Source organism: Centruroides sculpturatus, unplaced genomic scaffold (genome assembly GCF_000671375.1).
Source record: "Centruroides sculpturatus isolate CEXI.00-Female unplaced genomic scaffold, Cexi_2.0 scaffold202, whole genome shotgun sequence".
Lineage (NCBI taxonomy): Eukaryota > Metazoa > Arthropoda > Arachnida > Scorpiones > Buthidae > Centruroides > Centruroides sculpturatus.
The window spans coordinates 266540-285315 of record NW_019384441.1 but is presented as its reverse complement, the minus strand read 5'-3'; the positions used below and the strand labels follow the sequence as shown (position 1 = coordinate 285315).

The 18776-nt window shown below is 30.5% G+C and overlaps 1 protein-coding gene across 1 annotated transcript in view; it reads right to left on the bottom strand.

The window, feature by feature from the left end:
• LOC111620163 (transmembrane protein 165-like) overlaps positions 1-16012 on the bottom strand; it is a 50383-nt gene extending 34371 nt beyond the window's left edge. Inside the window, exon 1 of the mRNA XM_023362039.1 lies at positions 15730-16012. Within this exon, the coding sequence (XP_023217807.1) occupies positions 15730-15849 (120 nt within the window). The 5' untranslated portion in view covers positions 15850-16012. The remainder of the gene's footprint in view (positions 1-15729) is intronic.
• Between the last annotated feature and the right edge of the window lie 2764 nt (positions 16013-18776).

Sequence of the window (18776 nt, the reverse complement as noted above, 5' to 3'; positions counted from 1 at the left end):
GTAAATACTTTACTTAGCAAACTCAAAAAGATTTTTATCATATAATTTGTAGTAAACTAATATATGTGGAGTGATCAAAAGACCACAGTTTAAATACTAAACAACTGTTGAGTGTAACTTCAATGTAGGTAGGTATAATACCCAGATTGGCAACAATGAACAATGATGCACGAAAGAAAAATAATTAACTTCTTACACCAAATAATTCTTCTATATATATAAAAACAAATGTATGTCTGTCTGTGTGTCCTTCATGCATTACTACACCATTTATCTGATTGCCATGAAACTTTGGGAAGTTGTTTCCGTGAAGGTTTCTGGCATAGTACATTTATCCTACAATAGATGGCATGCATGTATATGAGCATTTCATCATAAGCATTTCAGCACGGTTAGGAGTTGAAACTTAAATTTGGTACACAGTTAGGGTACATCACGAGAACACACACTAACAAGGGATTTTTCAAAATCTCCCTGCAGGGAAAGAGACAGGATTAAGGCTTCAACAATGGAAGTGTTAAGAGAAAGCAACATGCAAGATTTACAGGTGTAGATGCAGTTTTTTGCATTAAATCGAACATAATTTTAGACCCATCAAAAAATTTTCTAATTAGTCTGGAAACAGGAGAACCTAATTCTTGCATTCTGTGAAAACGGGTAAGATTGCTGTAATGTAATAATCTTAATCTTCGCTATAATTACTTTTTGCCCAAGCAACACCAAGCTTATCTGCTAGTACTATATAAAAGTTAAGATCATGTTATTTCTAAACTCCCTAATCCCCACTCTGAATTAGTTGTTTTATTAGCCATGGAGGCAAAAAGAATAATCACCAAAATACTGGGTGCTTTACTGACCACTCATATTATTTTTATAAGATTGATGTTGTGTTCCTCTATCTGTCTGTACCCTATTTTGAGGCAGTAATGTCAGCAAATATGCTACTATTTAATCAAAGTTTGTCTAAGCAACAGGTTTTAGAAATACATGAATCTCTATTCCTAATAACAGATAACAATTATTTTTGCTTCAACAACCAAATTTAACTTCAGAAAAAAGGCATACCAATGGGTTCTCTTTCAACAGTCTTAGCTGAGTTAATGAGATATATTGAAGTTTAAATTTAGAATTTTTTCTTCTCCTCTCATAATCTGGTATCCACTGTTATATATTTGATATCGCATATAAAACAAGGTTTTTCATTTTTCGTTGCTTCAAAGCCTAGGTCGTCCTATACGCACAAGCGAAGGATTAATTGCATTTTTACAAAAATTTTTCTGCCGTGTGTTTGCATTTTTTACCGAATGCTCACCCTCTGGTGTTTAAAATCAAAAGTATTTTATTTGGGTCGTTTCAATCATTCTTGTGTATTGTCAGGAGTAAAGATGAATAGCAATAGGAAAAGCAAAACTTTTGAATTGAATTCCAATTTAAAATTCCAAAATCACACGGGAGCCTGATATAAGTTTTAATCCATTCCCATGTGAAAATGGATTATTATTTGGAAATCAGAATTCAGAGAAACTCATAAATGTAATCGATGGAGAGTGGATTCAACTGTTAAGAATTAGCAAAAAAGGTTCCCAATTGTCCAACTTTATATGAACAAATTATGTCAATTTTACAAGATTTTTCCTTAAAGTTTAAAATACCAGTAATTTTTGCAGGGCAATGTGTGCATTTACATGCATTTGAAATTTTATTTGTGATTAAATGAAATAAAAATAGAATTATATTAATAAATCTAATTTTCTTTATTTTGATCTTTAAAGTCACTCTTTGTCCTATATATGAGATTGTCTCATAAGCAAGTAAATATGGTATTATTGGCTTGGGATGGAATTGATGTCAAGCTTTCATAAAATGTACAACAATTATCACTGATATACACGTCAATCAATATTACTATAGAAAGAGAAAAAGACAGCAGCATCAATTTCTTAGATCTTTTAATGCAAAAATTGTAAGGACATTTGTTTCAGTATACATCCAACACAAGTTCGGTCTATATCTTCACATCATACCTGCTATTTTTTTCCAATTAACTGGACAAGAACACCATAGCTGCACTTATTCATAGGGCCTACACATTGCCATCCTCACAATATGTAATACACAAAGAATTATAGTTTATTGCTTCAGCCATATATAATGTAGGACATACTCATGCAAAATTCAAATAAACACCCATGAGCATAAGTCACTCTTCCCACCTACAACAGTAGAAGCAGTAGAAGCAAAGAAAGGGGATCTCAGTTTTATAAGCTCATCTATCGGATATCTTGGGCCTGTGTCCTTAAGCATCATCAGTTTTGAAAATTATAATTTAACTTTCCAATAAAACCATATTTGCCCTTATGCAGAATACTACGTAACGATAGAGACAGTTTATCTAGTTTTTTTCTGAATCAGGCATTTACTTAGTTCTCTTATAACACCAAAACAGTGATGCAAAGATAGTTTATATCAGGGCCACAACAAGAAAATTACAAAGCTGCATAACAGAGCAACGGAATTACATTCATAATAAAAGAAATTCCATGGAACTATCTAGGAGAATATTTGTCATAGCTTTGTGCCCTTGGAATGAGCCTTCCTTGTGTAATGGGTGAATGACAATATCTTTTTTATTTAAGAGGTATTGTTTATTAAGAAATTGGAGTTTTGTAATATGCCCACTCTAGAATGCCCAAGAACTTATAGTTAATCTATATAATTATGTTAAAACTTTTGTAAACAATTAGAAGGAAAATATTATGTAATATGTACTATGTCACAATATACAAGTAAATGTATCTCCCATCGTAACAGGCAATTGCCGTATTACAAATAAAGTGTAATTTGGATTGGATTGGAATGCCCAAGAACTTGGGTTTTGCTATTCAATGGTTTAAAAACTAACTCCTGACCATAAATATTTTTTTAACAATTTTGTGTTATTTGTTAACTACAGCAAAAAATTTAATTATCAACCACTATTCCATTTTTGTTTTTACCTTAGATTTGATGTGTAATTAATAATGTACTATTCAAATTTAATATGTATGTTCCAATTAGAACATCCTAACATTAAATTTAATATATACAATCAATGTTCTAAAATTCCTTTTCTATTCACCTGAAGGAAACATTCTGTAAATGTTGAAAGTGCTTAAGTAATTTTTGTTTTTTAATTATTAAAGTTCATTAATGCCAATAGACAGTTGTCTTAACTTTTAATTAGTAATTGTGATGTAGTATTTCCAAATGATAACAGGTTATAAAAATGGTCTCATAAAGAACTCTAAGCAATTATTACTTTTTAGATCAAAAAAGTTCTTCCTGCTGAAATTCATTCCTGTAGTTTATCTATTTGCCAAGAACATAAAAGTTTAAGATAACATTATTTGCTGGAAAGGTTAGAGCTACCATCATTTGCAACACAGTAGACCACCATGTACCAAAAAATGGTAGTCAGGACCTGAAATAAACTCACTTGCTTGAGTACAAAGTATAAATTGTACAAGTTTTATAGCAAAATAATCTATATATAATAACATCTCAAAACTCAAATTGATTGATTAAAACCAAACAATCTGAATTACTAGGCAATTTTAAGGCTACATTAACAATTAGTTATTAATTAATTTGACTAGAGTATCAATGTATTTTGAACTAATTATTAACATAGCTTAAAATTATCATGATAATTCATTTTGTTAAAAGCAAAATTATTACTCTTGCTGTGCTGCTTTTGTAACTAATATCTTGCAATGTTTAGATGCAAACAAAGATTACTTGAAATATGTTGGTTTCTTGAAGATATAGCCCCAAATAAGACTTTGTCTATTTACCTTTTCTGAGATGTGAAAGGTAAAGTCTTATTTGAGGGATTAAGAGCATATTAATTTAAAAGAAAATATGGGAATCCAAAAGTTAATGTTTGGTATGGATGCTTGCATAACAGTATTATTGGACTTTTTTTTTTTTTACTGAGTCCACAATCATAAACTTTCAATGGAGCTTTCTGTAATACCAGTTGGAAGAGTTTCAGCCATGGTGATGTTTCAATAAGGTGGTACATCCCCACACTGGGGATTATTATAAGTTTGTAAACTTTTAAGGGGATTACAATACTTGTTTGTCATTTCCTACAACTTTTACCATTAGTTTATTAGGTACCTAACAATATACTAATGACTATACAGTGGAACGTTGCATAACAAGTAAAACAAATTGTAAAAAAATGACTCGCTTAATGAGCAATGTTTCGCATAATGAGTGATGAAGAGAAGGGAAGTCCCAGATTGTAGGCATGCTACATCAGTCTGTGTTTAGCACTCATACTGCTAGCATCTTAGTATCGCTTGTGATCACACATTTTTCCAAACTTGTGTTCACACATATTACATATAAACATCAACCATAGCCCATTATATAATAAACTCAGCAAATGGTATGTCAAATTCATGGGCTATGTAAAGGCTATAATTAATTAATTTGACTAGAGGTAGCTAGTTATGCTGTCATCTTGTATTAAATTTACTAATTATAAATAATTAATTTTCAATTTAGACATTTCTAAAATTTAATTTGGAATTGGTCATTAAATTTAATACAAGATGACAGCATAACTGCCTACCTCTAGTCAAATTAATTAATTTCTAATATTTAATTATATCCTGCATAGCCCAAGAATTTGGCATATCGTTTGGCATGTTTATCAGACATATTATCTGTGAGTTTTTTTTTGTTTTCTACAAATCAAATTTGCATTCCAGGTTGATTCATTCTGCGCTAGAAAAAAAGATGAATATGATTCACGCTCCTTAACAATGTATATTATATAATTTTCTTTGAATAAATGTTATACATAAAATATTTGAGTATTTTTTCCAGTGTGGAATGCATTATCGTATTTTACATTAATTTATACGGGAAAAATTGTTTCACTTAATGAGTGTTTCGCATTACAAGTAAGATTCTGGAATGAATTATGCTCATTAAGAGAGGTTCCACTGTATTACAAATATTAATCATTTTACTTTTATTTTCTTTTAATTATCATTTATTATCAATATCTTATGTAAAATTTAAAATGATCTTGTATGACAAACATCTTTCTATGGCTATGTTAAAATAAACAAGTTGATTAATTGGCCTTCAGGAATAAATTCATAATAAACAATCCCCTTCATGTCAAAAAGTATCACCTCCAAAGTCTTGTATTGTACTTTTCAGTCTTCCCCATTTTGGTCTAGGCTTAGCTCAAACTATCTATTTGCTTGTTTATCTCTTGGCTTCATCACTAGTAATGACTAAGATCTGGAACTTCATGCATTTATAATTGTCTAAATATGCATTTTTAAATTCTGATTTAAGAATACCAATGAACACAGAAAATGACAACTTAAATCATTTATTGATACTAAATGTAATTTCTGAACAGTTAATAGTTGCAGTGGTTCACTAAATACATTTTTAAATTTTTAAAATTGAACCTTTGACTTTTATAAAAAAAAAAAAATACATATATATATCTAAAAAACTTCTCTATGCAAATTGATGTAATTGGTGCATATTTAAAACATGTTAATTCTTCAATTGTATAGTCATTTTTTAGATCAGAAATACAGCCTTCATTTCCTTGTACAATGCTGGATATAATTGATAGCTCTGAAAATCTGGATTTTTGTCCAAAACCCCATGTAGCTTTTTGCATAACAGATCAGATTCTGGTTTCTTCAGCAACTTAATCAACTTAATGAAGAGCATAGACTAGGACTAGACATATAGCATGTATCATTTTCTGATAGAGCACCTGCAATCACTTGCCTGCCTTAACCATATAAAATGTGCCATCAGTTAAAACAAAAAGGCAGAATCATATTTTTTAGAAATTTTTGTACATGTATGTTAAATATAATCTAATACATTCTGTAAATTTCTTACAAAATTTTTTGCTGGTATATTTAATAAAACAGGACTGAAGAGGGCATTAAGCCCAAAATGTATATCCTTACTAAATTATAGAAAATAAACATACTTTTTCCATCAAAAAGAAGTGTTCCTGTGTGATTTGTTCTCAACAGCAACTTTGTGCTAGTTCCAAAGGGCATACAACTTTATGATTTTGTCCTTTTCCCAGCTGTTATAACAGCTAAAAAAGTAAAAACCATCCAATATTTAAAAAACAATACTGTTATATAATTCAATTTTGATAAGCCTATACAACACAGTAAACAAAAAGAAGAAAGTTAACATTGCAAGTGTAGTATGTATTGAATTTTTAAAATGCCATCTACTGGTAAAAGTGTGAAACTATAATTCACAATCATGTTTACCACTGCTTGCAGTGTGAATAAAATTCACTTCACTTGCCTCGTTTGCTCTCTTTGCTTTTGCATCCGGTGTAAATCATGCCTTTAACATCTTTATAGCATTTCAATAGATAAGATTTCCTAATTGTTAATTCATCAGGTATGTTTTTTTTGGGTCTATTTCTCCAGAAATTGATAGAATGTAAGATTATTTAGTTTGTGAAAAGGAATGTCTACTGCCAAAAAAATCATTTGTTAAATTAGGATTGCTTTCCTGCAGCTATGGTTAATGAATTATTTTCAGTGGGAAGGAGATTTTTCTTCAGAATTTATTCAGAACTAAACACTTACTATACATAATGCTGGAATTATTGTATCACTAATCTAGAGTACATTCACACATTTCCAGCAGCCATCTAATAATGCAAAATCCTAAGTGCAAATATTTTTGGCCCTGTTCACTGGTCAACTTCAGCCATTTTCACATTTGCACTTAGGCTTTTGCAACATCTAATGGCTGCTAGAAATGTGTAAAAGGTACTCTAGATTAGTGTTATTCGGAGCTGTTTTATGTACCAGCATCAATATACTGCAGGATCTGAAACTTCCTTTCTGCATTTATAGCTTTCCCACATGGTCAACATAATTCAAAACAGTCATCAGTGCTAAAAACTTGATCTCCAAATTTAGCAACAAATTTTTTCAAACATTTATGGACAACTTTACTTTTCCCATTGTTACCAGCTGCAGTCAAACCAATGATTTTTAAATGAAATGGTTAGAAATGTTTCAAGTATAGCTGTTCTTGGAGAGGCGATGACATATAACAGGTCAGAAGTGGTCAACTATTCAAATATATCACAACTAGAAATTTCCATTAAGTACAATGGAATATCTTATGAGAAGAGCAGAGATTTCAAGAATTATAACTTATATTTCTGTAAATTAAGCAGCCTATACTTTCTATCAAAATATAAAAGGAATGTAACCAAAATTCCACCTGGATTAGACCAAAATTTGAGAAATTGTAATGAATTCATAAACACAAACATAGACAACAGCTTTTATATTATTAATAGAAGCAGTTTCAACGTATTTTCTATAGAGCACTAACCCTAATTTAATGTAAACAAAAGATTAATTTATTAAAAAAAAATCAATTAAAAAATTCTACTGAATATAAAGTAATGAAATTTAGTCAGCTGATAGAAAACAATCAATAAAAGGATAATCCATTAAAATTTGCATACTAATACATCAAAGTTTAGTGTGGAAAGAGTTTAATTTACTTTGTCTATGCCTGACGTGCTTGAATTTTATGGGGTAAAACCACAGTGGAATTGAACTGATAATTTTTTCAACGTATTTTTAAGGTAAATCATGAAAAAGTACCAAATATATATTTATTCATAAAAAGGTGAAAATATTCATTTATAAAAAATTTAGCCTAAATATGCTTCTTACATATGCTTTTATGCAAATGTATAAAGTTTTGCTCATTAGTTTCATTCTCAAGATAATCTGGATCAGTATTGAACATCTGTAACATGTTCTTGTAGATTTTCTGTTATTCAAAACCTTCCATAACAAATTTTAAAAGAGTGTTGCTACTTATAGTTTTTATTTTCATAAAAAAATATTTACACCATGTATATGAAATAGTTCTATGATTAATATCATATAAATGCATGAAACTAATCACTTGTAAATTATATAAAAGTTGTATCTTTAATATTTTATATAACTATTCCTGGAACTTTTTGAATAAACTTTGTAAATAAATGAAAATAATATAAAAAATATAATAATTATCAAAAATATAATTTTTTTAAGTGCCAATTTATATACTCTTACCAAATCCAGCCCTTAATATATTATCCAGTCTCTGAATTATCTAACATACCATTCCCTATATACTTTCATTTCCAAGAAAATGTTAGTCATGTCACACATCCCATTTAACATATTTATGAGTTTTATTTTTATTTACATGTATGCACATTGCATGTCAGAATACCATATCATTAGTCCACTGTCTCCTAAAAGAATCAGTACTAAAGGGAGACAGGTCATGTCATTCATTCTCTTTAGACTTATATATTCAGTAATCTGGAACTCTGTTTAAGGAATGGCCTGATTAGCAAGAGTCTAGTGTACTTCCAAGATCAGCACTATTATTTCCAAGATCAGCATTTCTGGCATTGATACAATTCTTCATGATAAACTTTTTGTTGTATCTCTATCTTTTCTAGAATATTTCCTGTGGTTGAGTTCCTTACTTCTTTAATGATTTTTTCTTAGCTTCCATAAAACTTTTGTAAAATAATTGTAGCTAGGTCTATGCTGTAATTCTTTTTTGACATCATATACACTCATTGATTAAAAATTTACATATCAGAAAAGACACATTATAATCCAATAAAATTTTATTAGTGCAAAAGTAATAACAAGGGTAAAAATTGATTACAATATCATAACAAAAGAACAATATTTAACAATGGTACTATGTAAAGGAACCTTCAGTACTTTGCAGGACCTCTTCTCCAGATATATGCTATAGTATGATCAGGTATGGAGGCATTAGGACACTACTGTATATGCTATCCTGTGCCTATTTATCCATAGATGTTGCAACTGCAGTTGCAACATCTATGATGCCACTCCAGATCCCTCATAACTGCAGATGGCTGAAGTTGATATCCCATCTGCTCCCACAAATGAATATTAATGCCTTAATGAACAATAAATTAGGAAACGGTTTAAGCCTACTCAGAATAGTGGTTAATTAGCTACTGACCCCGATATTGGTCCTGACGTATCAACTGACCCTGACACCTCTCACAATCAGGCTAAAATGGCCCAGATGATGGGCAACTTAATGAAACAGCCATTCTGCTTCCTTCAGCTCAATAATAATCCTTTCTCAAACTCCATCAGCTGTGCATAATGTCTGTATCATACTGGCATCCCTTGTGTTTAAATACTGTATTTACTCACATGTAGGATGAGGTGTGACTTTAGAGACAAAAATAAAGAAAATTAGATTTATTAATACAATTCTAATTTTATTTCATTTAATCCCAAATAAAATATCAAATACACATAAATGCACACATCATCCCTCAAAAATTACTGGCATTTTAAACTTTAAGGAAAAATCTTGTAAAATCGACAACATAAATTGTTCATGTAAAGTTGGACAATCAGGAACCTTTTTTACCAATTCTTGACAGTCAAATCCACCCATTACATCTCTAACTGCATTATTATTATTTTTTCACCCTCCATCAATTACACTTATGAGTATCTCCAAATTCTAATTTCCAAATAATCATCTGTTTTAACGTGGGAATGGATTAAAACTTATATCAGGCTCCCATGTGATTTTGAAATTTCAATTTGGAATTCAATTCAAAAGCTTTCCTTTTCATACTGCTATTCATCTTTACTCCTAACAATACACAAGAACAATTGAAACAGCCCAGATAAAATACTTTTGTTTTTTTTAAACACCAGAGGGTGAGCATCCAGTAAAAAATGCAAATACAGTATATAGTTCAGAAAAAAAGTATTGCAAAAAGGCAAAGAATCCTTTGTTCATACATATAGGACAACCTAGGTTTTTGAAGCAGTAAAAATTGAATAAAAACCTCGTCTTATATGTGAGTAAATATGGTATTTTTAAGAGACGGGTACACTAAAAATTCTGAATACAATGAGCCTTTACAAGCATTCTTATAGGATACTGAGATAGCAATTTTAAGATATTAATGCCAATACCTGGCATGTGATTGGATCACAACTGAAATCATTTACACACCTATCTGAGATATAGCTGTATGCAGGATTCTGCAGTAATCAGAAAATTCTATCCGAGTGCATAACATTTTTATTAATGAGTATAAATATTCTTTGATTCCTTCCTCCAAATTTCTTGGTATACAAGTCATGTATTTGGTGTTTAGTTCAAAATTTCCATATCTTACTGGTATTATGTATATCCACATTTAAACTCTCAAAAGCTGGAACAATTGATTAAAAACACTGCACACCACTCATACTTGCTCTAGCGCATAAAATTTAATGGAAGTACCAATTTTTAAGAGGCTTTCATGTGTCTGGACAGTGAGAGCCCACAATGGTTTTTATATTGATTTTGCCTTTATCATTTCTAAAATATTGTTTATCATGAAGTTTCTAAGGCAAAATGTTACACAGACATTTCCTTCTTTGCTTACACTTCTGTATATCGTTTCAATTAAAAAGTTCTGTTCATTTAAATACTGTACAACAGAAAACGCCAACTTTAATATTAGGAAATTACCCAAACTGCTTTGTTGAATGAATCTTAAAGTTCTTAAGAATTAACTATGAATTATATTAATTACATAAATATACATGGATACCAACAAAGCAATTTAATGTTAAATATTTAAAATTTCTAATTTATTCCAATATATTTGAATATATGTATGTTCTACTTTAGTTATTAAGTAAATCTGATGATAATCTATTTTTAGATTGAAAGATCTAGTCAAGTAAAATATCTTTCTAGTAGTCTAAAGACTGGTGCTTTTATTATAACTTGGAAGAGTACCGAGCAGAAAAATACTCCATGACTCTGAAACTTAAGTTGCTGAATATCTATAACTGTAGCAATACTCTCAACACTTAACAAATCCAGCACAAATTTAACATAATTTATTGAAGGAGCATGAGGCAGCTATCAAAAAAGGTCATTTTGATACAGTACTGTCAGCAATTCTTCCAACAACAAAGTACAAATCCAACTTGACAATGCATACTTCATTCATCAAATTAGTGACAAGACATATCAAAAGCTTTAGAAAAACTAGAAATATATAAAGACACTCAAAGAAACACATTCATAAATTTTAAAGACAATAATACTCTATATCAAGCATAGAGATTGTTCTTTGAAGTCTTGTAATTGATTTTTCCTTCATAGAAACCTGTGGTGATGTTGCAAGTCTTGTCAATCAGATTCATATTCTAATTTTAAAATCTTTATATTCAAATTACTATTTCTTTTTAGACCATTCCAGAACCTGATGACGACTACCGAATGTAGTTGAAAGTTTGTTCATCAATAAATTACATTAAATTTGTGTTGGATTTTATAGGTGTTGAGTGTATTGTTTATTATTGCATCTAATCTTATTTCATTATGAGGAATTTGTCATAAAGTGATATGACCATATGCTAAACTAATCATGATGCAATAATCATCTGTAGGCATATACACTAAACTCATTATCTGTGCTAATTAGCATATATGTGTACATAGAAAACCAAAAACACAGATAATCCAAAATAGCCCTCTAAACTATAAAAAACTATTTAGAGGTTTTAAATGAACTACAGTATATATACTGTACAGCTCAACTCCATTATAACATGCTGCAGGTGTGTCTCAAGTTTTGTAAGCTGAAATGTCTAGTCAATAAACAAAATGTAGATTTCTTCTATTTTCAAAATCATTTAGAAACTTAAATTTTACATTTCTATGTATAATTCTTTTACTTATTTCCAAATTATTGTATTTTAATTTTAGGATTACTAGAATATTTTTTTCAAATCTGCTATTTATAGCACCAACTTTGCCTGCTGCAAAATAATATTCCAGGGTCAATGATTCACATCACTTCTGTTCCTTAAAGGAAAGGAAAGCTAAATGTTGCTTATGATTCGTTGTCATTTTACAGTAATATTTTGAAAATGCATTCATAATAAACCACAGATAATCAGGAGTTTGGTACATATATTTTAAAGGCAGTCATATGTTATCTTTTTTACTACTGAAAACCTATATTTTTGGAGTGATCTTGAGATAGAGTATCATTGTCTTTAATGTACTCCTCATCCTAAGCACTTTCAGACTACCAAATTCTACCTTCAGGGGCATAAACAAGTTAAAATTATAACTCTAAATAAGGTTGTTAGGACCTTATCAGAACTGTAGACCATGCCCACTTGTTTTTTTTAAACACCAGAGGGTGAGCATCCAGTAAAAAATGCAAATACAGTATATAGTTGAGAAAAAAAATATTGCAAAAAGGCAAAGAATCCTTTGTTCGTACATATAGGACAACCTAGGTTTTTGAAGCAGTAAAAATTGAATAAAAACCTCGTCTTATATGTGAGTAAATATGGTATTTTTAAGAGACGGGTACACTAAAAATTCTGAATACAATGAGCCTTTACAAGCATTCTTATAGGATACTGAGATAGCAATTTTAAGATATTAATGCCAATACCTGGCATGTGATTGGATCACAACTGAAATCATTTACACACCTGTCTGAGATATAGCTGTATGCAGGATTCTGCAGTAATCAGAAAATTCTATCCGAGTGCATAACATTTTTATTAATGAGTATAAATATTCTATGATTCCTTCCTCCAAATTTCTTGGTATACAAGTCATGTATTTGGTGTTTAGTTCAAAATTTCCATATCTTACTGGTATTATGTATATCCACATTTAAACTCTCAAAAGCTGGAACAATTGATTAAAAACACTGCACACCACTCATACTTGCTCTAGCGCATAAAATTTAATGGAAGTACCAATTTTTAAGAGGCTTTCATGTGTCTGGACAGTGAGAGCCCACATTGGTTTTTATATTGATTTTGCCTTTATCATTTCTAAAATATTGTTTATCATGAAGTTTCTAAGGCAAAATGTTACACAGACATTTCCTTCTTTGCTTACACTTCTGTATATCGTTTCAATTAAAAAGTTCTGTTCATTTAAATACTGTACAACAGAAAACGCCAACTTTAATCTTAGGAAATTACCCAAACTGCTTTGTTGAATGAATCTTAAAGTTCTTAAGAATAACTATGAATTATATTAATTACATAAATATACATGGATACCAACAAAGCAATTTAATGTTAAATATTTAAAATTTCTAATTTATTCCAATATATTTGAATATATGTATGTTCTACTTTAGTTATTAAGTAAATCTGATGATAATCTATTTTTAGATTGAAAGATCTAGTCAAGTAAAATATCTTTCTAGTAGTCTAAAGATTGGTGCTTTTATTATAACTTGGAAGAGTACCGAGCAGAAAAATACTCCATGACTCTGAAACTTAAGTTGCTGAATATCTATAACTGTAGCAATACTCTCAACACTTAACAAATCCAGCACAAATTTAACATAATTTATTGAAGGAGCATGAGGCAGCTATCAAAAAAGGTCATTTTGATACAGTACTGTCAGCAATTCTTCCAACAACAAAGTACAAATCCAACTTGACAATGCATACTTCATTCATCAAATTAGTGACAAGACATATCAAAAGCTTTAGAAAAACTAGAAATATATAAAGACACTCAAAGAAACACATTCATAAATTTTAAAGACAATAATACTCTATATCAAGCATAGAGATTGTTCTTTGAAGTCTTGTAATTGATTTTTCCTTCATAGAAACCTGTGGTGATGTTGCAAGTCTTGTCAATCAGATTCATATTCTAATTTTAAAATCTTTATATTCAAATTACTATTTCTTTTTAGACCATTCCAGAACCTGATGACGACTACCGAATGTAGTTGAAAGTTTGTTCATCAATAAATTACATTAAATTTGTGTTGGATTTTATAGGTGTTGAGTGTATTGTTTATTATTGCATCTAATCTTATTTCATTATGAGGAATTTGTCATAAAGTGATATGACCATATGCTAAACTAATCATGATGCAATAATCATCTGTAGGCATATACACTAAACTCATTATCTGTGCTAATTAGCATATATGTGTACATAGAAAACCAAAAACACAGATAATCCAAAATAGCCCTCTAAACTATAAAAAACTATTTAGAGGTTTTAAATGAACTACAGTATATATACTGTACAGCTCAACTCCATTATAACATGCTGCAGGTGTGTCTCAAGTTTTGTAAGCTGAAATGTCTAGTCAATAAACAAAATGTAGATTTCTTCTATTTTCAAAATCATTTAGAAACTTAAATTTTACATTTCTATGTATAATTCTTTTACTTATTTCCAAATTATTGTATTTTAATTTTAGGATTACTAGAATATTTTTTTCAAATCTGCTATTTATAGCACCAACTTTGCCTGCTGCAAAATAATATTCCAGGGTCAATGATTCACATCACTTCTGTTCCTTAAAGGAAAGGAAAGCTAAATGTTGCTTATGATTCTTTGTCATTTTACAATAATATTTTGAAAATGCATTCATAATAAACCACAGATAATCAGGAGTTTGGTACATATATTTTAAAGGCAGTCATATGTTATCTTTTTTACTACTGAAAACCTATATTTTTGGAGTGATCTTGAGATAGAGTATCATTGTCTTTAATGTACTCCTCGTCCTAAGCACTTTCAGACTACCAAATTCTACCTTCAGGGGCACAAACAAGTTAAAATTATAACTCTAAATAAGGTTGTTAGGACCTTATCAGAACTGTAGACCATGACCAATTTTTCATTCACAGGAATGAAAAAATGTCAAAGGAACCAATGGTCTACATGTGACACTTCACAAGATATAGCCTCCAGAAAACAGCCATTCTGGAATTTTGAAGACCTTCAAAAATAGAATAAAATTTAAAAGTGAAAAAATGCATAACTATTTGTCAAAACAGCTGTTTTCCATTTTACTAAAGATGGCTAAAAGCTCATAAAATACAAGAAACACCATTGCACAAACTACTTCCAGGGAATGATTGAGATCATGCCGCACACTCCTTTAAGCCTATCAACTGTTTAATTAACAAGTTTCACCCACCACTATATCTCGCAAATATGTAGACTATCAATTCCTTTGATATTTTTCCGTGGGCATGGTCTGCAGCTCTGATAAGGTCCCATCTATCTCACTCATAGCTGCAATTTTACCACAAAAGTCCAAAAGTGCTCAGATTGTAAGTATGTTGAAGATTCCTCCAATAGGTTTTTATATAACTTAATAAGAATTTCAAGTGTTTCTGAATTTTCTCTCTCTCTCGCTTACTAATGAAAACAAAGGTTCAGAACTAGGTAAAAGTGCCATGTTTTATTTCTATTCTACAACATATTATCTGTTATGCATATCAATCATCAACCATTGCAGATTCACATTTTCTGCATAGATAAAGTAATAGATCTTTGTTAATATCCCTTATTTTATCATTCTAACCTTCAATACATATTGCACCAATATGTATTGAATAACAAGTATTAAGAATCCGAATACTCAAAACATGTTGGTTTGCAAGCTGCATGTTTACATCAAAAAGAATATAAAAATTCACACTATATTCTAAAATTAATAATGTAAAGAAATTTATGGGTGCTATAATGTTTAATAAATGTAAATGAAATATAAAACAGATTATGTTTTTATTCTATTTGATTAATGAAATAATGTTTGAAACTTACTTCTTCGTATTCTTCTTGGTTGTTTACTTTATTTTCGATTTGTTTAGATGAGGGATCATCAACAACCTCACGAGAACATGCAACAATATGAATGATGATAAAGAAAATTATATATTTCATATTACAAATCAAACGATAAACACTAAAGTCAATGCTAAAATTACATCATATCATTAGTCATAAGACTTTCAATCAAGTTTAAAGACATAAATCTCCTAACATCTACAAATGAAAGAAAACCAGCATTATCTGAAAGAAAGAAGTAACGACATCCATGACGTCACTTCTGTTAACTGTTAACATCACACTTCGCATATACTTGCCATTTTCAATTGTTTTACTCTATAATTTCAAATAATAATAAAGTATTGTTATTCTAATTTCAATTTTCATTAAAACAATATTTTATTAATGTAATAAAAGTTATATAAAATAAAAAAAGTTTATTTTTATTACTGTATTCAAAAAATTTCATGTGTATATTGTATTCGTTTTTTATTATTACACTTTCTGTCCTATAAGTACTAAAAAAGGCTTAGAATCATAGCCATTATGAGGTAACCTAGACCTACAAAGGGGTTGCTGAATGCTAAGAGATGGAACCCGACATATCTGGCCCAAATAGCTTATGCAAAATTCTAATGCTTTGTTGAGATTCGTTTCCGGGTCCCTTGAGCAATTTGGTCTGGGCTTCTAACACCTCGGCTTTCCGTCGTATACTGTATAATTATATAATGAATGATTTGTATAATTTTTGGTTGATTTGGCTACTAAAATTTTCCAATTACTACGAAACTTCTTCTTTAGACTATTAAAAGCAATTTTAAGCAATTATTATGCAAAAGTCTCAACAGCGATTAATTTTGTTTGAATTAAAATATAAAATTTTAAAATTACAACGTATCAATTCTACAGTATGAATTACAAAACGTTCTTTATGAATAAGACCCAAGGGTTTAATATATACAGTGCCGGACAAAAGTATAAAGTTGTAAAAAGCGTAATGATTTGTTATATTTACTATGTTTGTATGGTGTACAGGGACAAGAGACTACAGTACTAATTTGAGGTTGAGAGCATATATTTTAAACGAAAGAAATTAAAAATATGATTAAGAATTGCAGGTCATTGTGACCATGTCACGATAAATAATTGCTCGTTCAATATACAGCATTTCGAATAAAAGTATAAGGTCAACACTATGTTTTCGCGATTCGTAATGTAACAATAATAAAATCAAGAAACAATTTTCATAATCTCTAACTTTATAAACCAGATTTAAGTAATGTCAATTATCACTCAGTACAGTAACAAACAGATAGCAATAAATATGCCAAAAGGGATACAATCGTGTGAATTCAAAAGAGGTAAAATTATGGGAATGAAGCAATGCAGTAAAACGGGAGCACAAATTTTTGCTGCTATAGCCGTTCGAAGACAATTGTAATTGCCGTCCTATAAAATCTAGCTAACTAAGGAACAAGATAGCAGTCAGGAAGACCACCAACGTTAATCTATCGCCAGAAAAACCAAGCGGCGTCTATTGCACGTTATAACAAATGCTCCTCTTCGAATATAGTGGCGCATTTGGATCTTTCATGTACTGTACAGTACCTCCAGAATAGTCAGTCTTAACTACCAACAAATACATTGCGCTTCGCAAAATTTAAAAGTTATCTTCCTTTAACTACGGTCCAGAAAAAGTACGTGTGTCATTTGCTGGTCAGCATGTAACCTTTGATGAGAAATGGAACAATGTTTTCTTCTCAGACGAGAAGTTTAACTTTGATGGACCAGATGACTTCCTACTGACATCATATTCCTAACAACAAACAATATTTCTCAAATCATCAGTTTGAAGATGGGTCTGGGGTGCATTTGCTGCTGTTGGTGTTCTACCAATTGTGAGGATTTCTATACGAACTTCATAACATCAGGATATGCTTGCGGAAAAAATTTGCTAACATAATCACTGTTGTGTATGTCCGGCGAATTGGATTTTTCAATAGGATAACGCTCCGTGCCATTGATTCGCAAGAACCAAGGAGTGGGTTTTAGCCAATAATGTTACTGTTCTGAACTAGTTAGCACATAGTCCGAACGTACTGTACATTCTATGGAAAAGCTGTGGGACTTGTTGTCATGCAACATTTATGAAAATGGATGTCGTTAATTCGACACAAAGGAAGAACAAAAACAAACGCTCTACAGACTTCATAAGAGAACTTGGACAAAAATTTGTTAAAATCCATTGACGGACAGATTACTGCAAGTGCTACTTAAGAAAGATGTGATTGATTTCTAATGCATTAATTAGTACTTTGCGAAGAAATTTGGTATACTTCTGTTTCGACCTTATAATTTTGTCCAAAATGTTTGTTGACTTGAATAACAAAAAATTACAACAAATCTTATACTTTTTTTACAATCTCTATTACACGTGTATTTTCCAGTACCATTGATTCTAATAGTTACTTTTTTATTATTTTTACTTTCCTATTTTAATAAATTATCACACTTTTTATGATGACCCTATACTTTTGTCCAGCACTGTATTTACTTTTATCTGGTACACCTTTTTGGACTTATAGCACACTTTTTAAAATGTTCTTTTCGTCCTGTTGTTACTAAGAGGACATTTTTAGCATTATGGGTTTACGGTTAGGCTCACAACTGGCGACCGACGTATCACTACTTGAAAAAGTCCTGTGGTTTTTCAACCCGTCTGGATTCGAGCCAAGGTTCCATAAGGATAGGCTGCCACCTTAACCGCTCGGTCATTAGGCTGTTTATAAACGATAAACCATCATGCGAAGATAGTGCCACAGTTTATTGAGTGCAGCATAAGATCAGAAAGTGCTTTGTCTGTGATCGAAGTTTAAAGAAACCACACGATCACTAAACATGATTTTTGCAAATATGCACAATTCTGCAAGGCCGATGTCGTGATAAAACCGAAATTTTACAATTCAATCTACAGTGAGATATTCAAAGTCAAAATTTGCCATGTCTACGGATTGCCGGTTATAAGATGGTCGCGCGCTACA